The sequence below is a fragment of the Neofelis nebulosa genome, chromosome 4 (assembly GCF_028018385.1).
Source record: "Neofelis nebulosa isolate mNeoNeb1 chromosome 4, mNeoNeb1.pri, whole genome shotgun sequence".
Lineage (NCBI taxonomy): Eukaryota > Metazoa > Chordata > Mammalia > Carnivora > Felidae > Neofelis > Neofelis nebulosa.
In genome coordinates, this window is record NC_080785.1 from 150033775 (window position 1) to 150044572 (window position 10798).

At 41.4% G+C, this 10798-nt stretch overlaps 1 protein-coding gene across 13 annotated transcripts in view; it reads right to left on the reverse strand.

Moving 5' to 3' along the window:
- DOCK3 (dedicator of cytokinesis 3) overlaps positions 1-10798 on the reverse strand; it is a 595409-nt gene that overhangs the window by 94624 nt on the left and 489987 nt on the right. For all 13 annotated transcript variants that reach the window (XM_058726773.1, XM_058726766.1, XM_058726765.1 and 10 more), the window contains 5 exons: positions 5837-5961; positions 4157-4319; positions 3513-3619; positions 2776-2947; positions 2306-2403 (listed from right to left, as the gene is read on the reverse strand). In XM_058726773.1, the coding sequence (XP_058582756.1) occupies positions 2306-2403; positions 2776-2947; positions 3513-3619; positions 4157-4319; positions 5837-5961 (665 nt within the window). The remainder of the gene's footprint in view (positions 1-2305; positions 2404-2775; positions 2948-3512; positions 3620-4156; positions 4320-5836; positions 5962-10798) is intronic.

Here is a 10798-nt window from a genome sequence, read left to right on the forward strand (position 1 = left end):
GGGAGAAAGCTGTTGCTGAGGTCTGTCAATGAGGGTAAAAGAAGTACCATTTTGTTTTTGTTTTTTGTTTTTAACATATGCCTTTTTCTTTCTAAGATACAAAATCCAAGGGAGAGAATAATACTCAAGGATACTGACAGTCTTCTTCCAAAGTAAAGTCTAACATTCTGTTGGTCAAAAGGCAATTGAATGATACAATGTTTATTTTATCTTATTTGTTTATTCTTTATTATTAAATTTAATATAATTTATTGTCAAATTGGCTAACATACAGTGTGTAAAGTGTGCTCTTGGTTTTTGGGGTAGATTCCCATGGTTCATCACTTACATACAACACCCAGTGCTCATCCCAACAGGTGCCCTCCTCAATGCCCATCACCCATATTCCTCTCTCCCCTCCCCCCCATCCACCCTCAGTTTGTTCTCTGTATTTAAGAGTCTCTTGTGGCTTGCCTCCCTCCCTCTCTGTAACTATTTTTCTCTCCTTCCCTTCCCCCATGGTCTTCTGTTAAGTTTCTCAAGATCCACATATAAGTGAAAACATATGATATCTGTCCTTTTCTGACTGACTTATTCCACTCAGCGTAATACCTTCCAGTTTTATTCACATATTGCTGCAAATGGCATGATTTCATTCTTTCTCACTGCCAAGTTACAACTTACTTTAAAACAAGTCTAAGGTGGAAGGTTTGGATGGCAGCGTTGATGGGCAGGATCGGCCATAGGGTGATGACTGCTGGTGCTAGGTGATAGATACATGTAGGGTTCTTTATACCATTTTACTTTTGTGTATATTTGAAATAGTCTAATAAAAAGTAAAAAATAATATTTAAAAATGCTGGCACATTCTTTTCACACTCTCTTCTGGTAGTTTGAGATCAATTATTGATGCTAAAAGCAGATATGCTGATAAGATAGTCTCTTACTGGAAATACAACACTACTCAGCCTCAAAAAGATCAGACTTTGGGGTGCCTGGGTGGCTCACTAGGTTAAGTGTCTGACTCTTTATTCTACTTAAGTCCTGATCTCAGGGTCATGAGATTGAGCCCTGTGTTGCGCTCCATGCTGGGCGTGGAGCCTGCTTAAGATTCTTTCTCTTCCCCTGCCCCTACCCCCACTCCCACTCATGCTCACTTGCTCTCTCTCAAAAAAAAATCATACACTTCTCTTAATACCTTGTCTGCTAATTGATATTTTAAATATGTTTATTTTTATATTTTAGTTAACATACAGTGCAATATTGGATATATTTAGAAGAAAAATATGCCCTGAGAATAAACTGATCTTAAGTTTCAAAAACTAGTATTAGCCTGGTTAAGAGTTCTTTTTAAAATTTATGATACTCTAATTGATTTAAACAAAATTCAGACAAAACTTCATAAAAATATACAGATGTATACAGACTTTAAAATTGTTTCTCATTTGGAGACAGCATGTTGTGTGTTACTGAGTCAATGGAGCTATAAAATTAAAGTACAGATAGGGTATCTGTGCTAATTGATTTGATAATTATAATGACAGAGCAATGCTCACTGATGACAAGTTGTCTTCTTGACACTTAGTGTCTATTCTACATTCCACTGCTCTTGCTCATCATCAAAAGCACCTCCACTTTCCTCAGCAGACTTCAGTCCATTGTGCAGAATCCACCTGCAGCACTTTCACCATCAGGAGGTGCCAGGTGGGCAAACACTCTGTGCAATGCAGAGAAGCCTTACAGAAGACAACAGGGGACTTGTAGTATTGCTGTCAACCTGACGGGGCCATAGAAGGGAAAAGTCACAAAGGTATCTAGAGAAAGCAGTTGAGGCAGGGAGTAGGAAAAGGTTTCTGGTATGGACTGTAAGTGAGAGACTGGGCAAAAGCAGCAGCTACAAGTTAATGGAGAGTATTTAGAGTTCTTCTAGATAATCAAGTGAGTACGGCCAGAAAGACTTCAGGCCAGGTTCGTGGTAAAAGGGTTACAGATAAGGAAAATGAAAAAGAGACCTAAGGAAGGAAGAGGAGGCAGCACAAAGCACTGGGTATGTTTCTAATTATCATTTTACTTTCTAGGAAGAAAAAAAAGCCAGAAAATAGGGTTTATAACTTAGTTTCTAAAAGGTAATAAACCTGATGTAATACTTACTTTTAAAAAAGAAGCTAACTGAAAAAAAAATAAAAAGAAAAATAACTCTAGTCCTACTCACTAATTATATTTTGAGAAATGGTCTTAGAGGTATACTGGTAGAAATCAAGGTGAAGTAAGACCTTCTGCCCAGATTCTTACTTAGGTAGCATCTATGAATTATAGGAAGGCATACCTTAACAATTTCTTCTCCACTGACATGCCGCAGCCGCCCTAGTATGTCCATGATCCGGTCTGGAAAAGCCTTCCATTTCAGCAGAGCAAGGAGGTCCACTACAAAGCAAGCCCAAAAGTAGTGAACACTGGCTATGCCAAGGACAAGCAAAGCCCAGACTTTCCCTGCCAAGGACAGGTGGAATCTGGGGGAAGAGAAGTAGCTGCCAACATTACAACAGACTCTTTAGTGGTGACATCAAGGCCAAAGACACATCTGTGAAATCTGGAGGTGCATTCTGGAGCTAATAAAATCACGGGAAATCTTACAGGTTGCTATTACCAAGTGGTTCCTTCGACTTCAGATGAAAAGAATGCCCTCACTGTAGCATGAAAAAGCAATTGACTTCTGTTTCCCTTAGCATGTATCAGCAACATGGAACCAGTCACTGAGGACAGGGAGCGCAGCACCCTGCAGGTACCACCACCTACCATTCTGGGTGAGTTTGGTGGAGGAGAGCTGTGTGGAAATGAAGAAAGACTCTTTGGTGCTGCGCTGGAAGATGAGGCTGGAGGGGATGTTAGGGCAGCCATTGTAGTCCTCTTTGCAGCAGGGCAAGCCCAGGTACAGAGCATGGTTGTTAAATGTGCTATTCTCATCACACTGCAGGCAAAAGTAGAGAACACAGAATGTTTCCTGAACCATGACATGTAGAAAACTCAGGTCACAGATTTTTCGATGTTGATGTTTGCTCTCATCTTCCTGAGGCTAGATCTTGGGCCTCAGGTCCTCTTAGAAGAGTGCTTTCTGTTCAGAAACTCCCCATATGGCTCACATGCCTTTTAGAGAGAACATGGTGGGGCAGGTGGCCTCCATCTGCTGTGCAGGCAACTTTGGGTGGCAGCCATGCTGTGATAGCTGACAAAACCATAATCTCAAATGGCAGGACTCTGAATGTACTAGCTAATGGCACAGAGGAGTTGGTAATAGACTTCCATTACTTGTGGAGTGGGAGGTGAGGGACAAAGGGCCTGCTGGCATTACTTGTGGGAGGAAGGTCACTGTAGTTACATGACAAAAGCCTGCCCACAGCTGTCCTGCTGTCATCCACCAGCGCACTACCCTGGATCCTTTGGCCTGCCCACTGAAAGCCACCTAACTCAGAACCATGTGTGAGAGTGGCTTCAGGAGTGTGAAGGTTGAGGTGAGAGACAGACAGGCTCCATACCTTGTACACATAGAGCTCATGGATGTCATCTGAGAGAGTGGTGCCATCATCCCGCATCAGGGGTGAGAATGCAAAGCCAAAGAGTTTCTTTTCCCCTTTGTCCTTTGCTGCAACCAGAGCTAAGTGTTAGTTGTTTTTGCCCTTCACTTTGCGTTTTAACAGAAATTCCCCTTGTGCTTATCACCTACATTCTTTACTTCTTTGTCCCTTACTTTAATTAATTAGGTACATACCTGACTGCAGGAATGATGAGAAATGTATTAGACTGAATTTCCACTTACATCCCAAGGTACACAGGCTATCTAGACCCAAATAGAAACTAGATTGCTAGTCTTGATAAATCAGAGGCTCTTTAAGGAACAGTTTAATATGTACACAGGAGACATCCAAAGGAGGATAACACTGGTAATTATCCACTGTCTGGACCAGACACAAAGAAGGATGAGTACCAGACCTTTTTTGGTTTTGAGTCACTGTACACAGAACAGCCTCTGTTGACACCCCATCTCTGAGTACCCATTTATTCAGAACTCATTTTATTGCCCCAACAATAAGAACCCTCTTAATTCTCTTTCTGAGGAAAGAACTCTGAGACAATAGAACATTCATATCTTCCAAGGAATGTGGAGAGAAGTCTCACTCACTGGAACAATGTCTGAACTCGAAGCGCAGGTGGGAGCCCCGGAAGCGGTCAATGGGGATGGGCAATTTGATAATTTCTCCCCAGCGAGGACTATTACTGTGGTAGAGGACAAAGGAGTGGTAGGAACTCCTGTTTGGCTCTCCTGAACCCAAGCTTATACAATCCTGGAAGAGAGAAGCAAAATAAAGTGTGATCTTGCTGGAGGAAGCCCCTGGATTTCTCTGTCACTAGGACACTTTCTCCTTTGCGCAAGTCTTATTTTCCCACCAGGCCAAATCTACAAGATGAGAAAATTCATTTGACTTAAACTCAATACTTTTGGAAACAACTGTGTAGATGGCATAAGGAATCAGCAGTCAACAATGCTCCTTCTTTTCCGTGGGGCAAAAGTAACCACACACGCTGCTCAATAAACTGGAGGGCAGCTGAACAGTGTATGTGAACCACTAAGATAGGTTCTTCATCCTCATTAAGAAAGGAAACAATGAACTCCACAGGAGAAGTCAACTGTATATGGCACTTTACCTGATTAGAAAATGAATTAATTTATAAAGTGGAGAGAGCTTGTTTTCTAATCTTCCTTACCCCAATGTTGCACTGGCATTTTAGGTTGCCCTTGGCTGACTGTTTTTGGATATAGACAAGGCAGACTAGATTTAATTTGACCTCCTGTTTTCAGATATTGCCATGAAGATGTAGTCCCATCTTCCTGGAAGACAGGAAGTTGCAGGCAATACAATCAGGAGCAGCTCCCTATCTGCACAAGGGTGGTCTGAGCAGCTGACAGCTCTGCTGACCTTGGCATTATCCATGCCAACAATGGACACGCCTTAGTCTTCGAGATGGGCTTTTAAAAATGAAACAAAAATCAGTGCTTCTACCACCAATTAAACAATATCCTCCATTTATTTCTAGCTTTGGGGGATGATTTTGACTAATTTTACCTATTTACTTCTGTAAAATGTGGATGACCACTCCTGCTCTGCCTACCTCACAAGGCTATTGTCAACATATAGGAGTGAGGTCTATAAAAGAGTGATTTGCCTTCTGTCAAGTGCTGTGCAAATGATGCCTTGTTACTTGCCAGGGACTTCACCATGACATGACTGAGGGAAATCTGACATACTGACAGTGGAAAAACAGCACTCCAGGTCTTCACTTTGAATGAAGAGTGACAGAAGATACACTTGCATCCTTGTACTGGCATTGGCTGGAAATAATCTTTTACAGCCTGAGTCTGCTGTTCCTTGTCACATAACTTGGTACCAGCAAGTGAGTGCCTAAGTCCTACTCTTGACCAAAGAGAAACTTTTTTTTAGCTTTCATTAGCTTAAGGAACAAAAAGAGTGGGACCTAATAACAGTTGCCAAAAGTAGGTAGCTTGATGCTAGACAGAATGGCAGAAAAAGTAACATGTAGGACACAACTAGAGGGAATAGGTCTAAATTGGAGCAGGAAGGATTGAGGTCAGACTGGGAAGAATTTCTAGAAAGGCTGTGTGACACTGGAAGTCATTATCAAAGCATACTGCAGGGTTTCCTTGAAGAAAAGGCAGAGAAGAATGCATATGTGGTGATGTGAGTGCAGTCTGCTTGATGAATGGGTCTCTGAATAAAGTCCATAGACTCATTAAAATTATTACAGGATTAGCCTCCTTTCCCAACTGACTGGCAAGTCTTACCTTCAGTATTTCTCCATCTGCGTAAAGCACATACATGGTCACTTCAATATTCTTTTGTACACTCTTTCCCCCTCTCTCGAAATCCCCCTTCTCCAAGGTTAGGTACAGGTCATTGCGGATATCACCTATGGGGAGAGAAATGTCATGTCTTCAAGACCATAGGAGCCACACTGCCCCGTTTGTACGGAGGACCAGGCTAGCATTTGGATCCTCCAGTGTTGAGGTGGGTGCTCAGAGCATTGCAAGCTTGGTTAATAACGGTGGACATTCTACTGATATCAGTGCGGCAGCACTCTGTTGGTTAGTCAGGTGCTCTCTAAGTCTAATTTCTAAAGGTGTTCACCACAGCTTGTCCAGGGTGGGAAAAGCTGAGGCAGAGAATCTTCTCTTGTATTACAGGTGACTACTCAGTCTCTCTATCTTCCAGGAGAATAGCTGAAATCTAAACCTTCCAAAGGGGGAAGATTTTTAGAATCAACAGGAATAACATTTATTGTATTATGTCTACTACTTAACTACTAATCACTCCAAAAAAAAAAGTGGTTTCCTTTTTCCTTTACAGGTTTTCTTTTTCAACTTGCAACCCTTCTGAGTCTGACTAGAGGATACACTACTTTTTCCTTCTGGAGGCTTAGCTCCAAATCCCATCCCTTGCTGGAATGCCAGACCCAGGTCACTGGACTGTCATTTTTTTTCTTCTTTGTGTTGCAAGTGCTCTGGGAGCAGATGACTTCCCAGAAGCACAGGTGCTAAAGCACTGGGGTAACAATCTGTTATGCTCTTTGCTTCTCTCTGACTTCTGCCCACTTTGCCAATATCTCTGCTCGAGACTTGGGCAGGTGAAGCCCAAACTGCAAGCCGAAATGACCTAAGAAATGACCACATCTGCCTTTTTTTAGGGGAAGGGGATTGTCTATTCATGTGTAAGAAGAGCTCATTTGGGCTGCTCTAAGCTTCTAAGTTTGTAACATGACCAATTTTATTCATACATTCTAAAGAAGGTATTTTGACTTTCAAAACAACAACCACGATGACAACCACAACAACAACAATGTAAAGTCCTGGGAAAAAAAATCTTCAAAGGGAAAAAAATGGTATAGGAAAACATGTAAGGTCAAAGTGAAGATGTGCTAACAGCCTGAAGAACTCAACTGAGAGGTGATGGAAAGATTAACTTGCAAAGTAAGCCAATTCAAAACATTCTTTCTACCTCAGTTCTTAGCAAAACTGAAAAATCTGAAAATGTTCATTACTTGGAATCACAATGAAATAAACAGATATTGTTTTTGGTTAGCAAGTAAGCTTTCTGGTTTGGTCAGATACATGATGATGGCTCATTTTCTGCACAGACTACCTTTCTGATTATGCAAGTGTCTTAGTATCTCCTATGCATGAAACGTGATAGACTAAAACTGGCATATATCTTGAGCTGTGGAGGTCTTCATGACCAGACCTATTATTCAGGTGGTCTTACTATACCAGAAGTGCAGCCATGGTTATTTAGTTGCATAATGAAGTTCTCAAAATACTTCAGCATAAGTGAGGAAGAACAGCCAACGAGAAGCAATTAATTATTCTCTGACAGCCCAGGGAACTTTCTCTAATGCGTGAAAAACATCTTGTTCCCCAACAGCCCTGAGGCTACCATGAAGGGAAAGGAAATTATGTTCTGAAAATCACATACAAATGCAACTAACTGCTGGATAGGCAGGACAGCCTAGAGGATGTCTATTCTTGCAGTTCACATGGACTTCCCTCCTGGCTGAGGAAAGCCTCTACTTTGAATTCTCAGGAGTCTGGACTTTAATCTGCCTCCTTTGGACATCTCTGCTTGGGCCCTTCAAGCATATCATTAAAATAGCACTCAGGTGTGCAGGTAAGGTAGGAAAGGAAAGCGGCAGGGAAAGTCAAATCCATCATTTTGCTATTGTAAGGGCAGATGCTGAATAAAATCATTCCTAAAAGTAAAATTCAAAATTAAATGGGAACTTTACTATAGGTAATTGGTATTATAATGGGACAAATCACAGTTGGTTACACCTTGAATTTTTAACAATTGAAACAGACATCTTAGAACCTTCTTTTGATAAAAGTCTTTTACTTACACATTAGCTCTTCTATGGAATTTAAGTAATTATTAAATTTCTACACTGATTTGGCAGAAAGTGAATAGTCTAGAGAATTTTAACATCTAATCTACAGAATAGGTACTTTGTTTAACTATTACTCTGGTTTAAACCAGCACTCTCTAGAAGGTATTCTCAAGGTAATCCACATGACTTGTAAAAGCAGATACCGGCTACCAGCAATAATATTCTAGCATGTACAAACATTTTAAATTTCTGTGGCTCTCCACAACAGTTAACCATAAATAAACGTGTCCTTCAAATGAAACATGTGAGCTTTTCCTATCAATATATGATACAGAATACTCATACAAAAGTGGGTATTATCTTGGAGATTGATAATGACCGAATTTGGTCTGTGTTGATTATATAGAGTGAGCCCATGGTTTCTGGGGCAGCTCCTCTGGAGCATTTTAAATCAACATGCTAATTTCAAATGGAAGGGCTGAGCTAGATATTCCTACAGCTTTCATTCTTTTAAAACTTCCTATTTAAATAGAATGCCTTTAGTGATATCTTGCTGAGACAATTTATCAATACAAGTAAACATACCCTCTGAGTTACAGACTGAAGCAGCTTGATTTCATCAGATCTTTTGCTGCTCTTTATTTGGAGAACAGACTTGCCTACACCAGGACTATTCTCAGCAGAATAGGTATTAGGCCGCTTTATGGGTTGCAGTTTTGCAACTTATGGCCTCAATTTCTAGAACTGTGATAGTTAATGTTGCTGGGGCCTTCTTGTCAAAAGCTCTCTGGGGATCATTTAAATAGAGCTCTCCACTAATTCTCCTGGAACTAGGAGAAAACCTAAGAAGCAGCCAATGTGAAAGGCTCCTGGGATCTAACGACCCAGGCCTGCCTGACAGATAGCTCCTGAGATTCCCTGCTCTTCAGCTGTCCTTATTACATGTTACATGTTCACAAAGCCTACAGTGGAATCATGTGTTTGGGTTAAGGCACTGTCTCCAGGAGGCTCCTATAAACTTTAGCGCCAATTGCAAGGAAATATTACCAGGAGAGGGATGAGGACAGGCACATTACAATGAGGATGGGAAAGAGAAGGCCTGAGCAGTAGTTTGTGAGGTTAGTTTACAGAACACTGGGTGGGTGGCTGTATTCTAATCACCTGGAAACTTATTAAAACAGATTTCTAGCGTCTACCTCTTGAGATTCCAGTTGGTATTGGGTGAGGCTTGTGTACATACATTAAACAAAACCAAAAATCACAAGGCAATTCTGATGTTCTTCAGGGTTTAATGCCAGGGAACCAGACCATGGGGGTTTGCTGGGAAGCTGCTGCTGAAATTTTTCTGGGTGTTAGGGACTAGGCAGCCCTTAAGCAGAACAGAGGAATGCTGAGAGGGGTATGGAAGTGGGAGGTTTTTCTGCGGGATGTGGGAGTAGGTATTATTGAGGGCAACTCTGCCTCCCTTTGTTAGGTGTGCTCTGCTTCCTAAGGTTGGCAGAGCATCTAAAAGCATCAGCAATGCCTTTTTATCTCTGTTTAGTGCTCAGCTGACATGCAACAGAGTTTCTTGAATGGAAAGATGAATGCATGAGATTGTTCTTATAGGAGGGCCACGGAATAAACTTTGTTCTTTTCACAGTCTCAGAGAGTAGCCAGCTGTTGGTATAGCTGCTTGCCAGAGAACTAGGGACTTAAGAGTAGGTAGAGGTTGGCCAACTTTTTCTGTAAGAAGCCAGATAGTAAATATTTTAAGATTTTTTGGGTCACATAGGTCTCTGTTACATGTTCTTTGCTTTCACAACCCTTTTAAAATGTGAAAAAACATTCTCAGCTGGCAGGTGGTACAAAAATAGGCCTCTGGCTGGATTTGGCCCAGGGACTATAGTTTCCTGATACCTGGCTTGGGTGTTTATGTGTCAAGAACAGCTTTACTACACTGCAAATACACATCAAAAATCCAGATTCTTGTGAGTATAAATAAGCAGCTGCTGGGAAGGAGCAGGGTAATGAACCTGAAGCCACCTTCTTATGTCAGGGATTGGCCTGAAATATTCTGGGGTCTTTATGGAGTGGGAGGTCTTAGAAGGAAACAGTGTTCTTCAGCTACCAGAAATCTTAGGGGGCCAAGAACACTGTGACAAAGCTGCATCCAGCAGTCACAGAGAATTGCATACCTCAGTGGCCAGGTGTGATCCTCTGAAGACCTGCACCCTGGTATGACACTGGAGAAACAGAGCTCACAATGTGTTTGCACATCTCTTCTGACAGCAGTCTTTGGAGAGGTTTCAGAACCTCTGAGGTCTGGCTTGGGCACCAGAGCATCTGTTAGCAAGAGAATCTCCTGCCAGATACTCCAGCCTTACCAGGAATTTTGGGTCCACATGGCTCTAGCCTATGTAGAATTCCATCCCAAGAGAAATAATCCAGGACAGCCAATACAGATTTGGGCACTCAGTCTTGTTTAGACTCTTTATTACATTCATGTTCCTTCTGTATAAATGAGTCATACCACATATTAGGAAGATTTGGGTTCAAGGATACTAGTATTTAACACTATTATTTACTTATACCTTGTCTACTTCTAGATAGGATTAGGAGGGAGAGTGCTTTCTTTCCCTTAAGATCATGTGAAACTAGAACTAACCTTCTCTCTCTCAGCAGACATAGCAGCCTGCTCAGGATGGCACCAATTTTATCTTTTGGCAGAATAGGAGTGAAGTCCTCCGACAGCATCATGGGGATATGGAGACATTAACAACCATTCAACTTAGACAATTTCAGGCATATGACCAATGTTGTAATGTGTTGTAGTTCTTATTTTATTTTTTAAATGTTTGTTTATAATGATTTTGAGAGAGACAGAGAC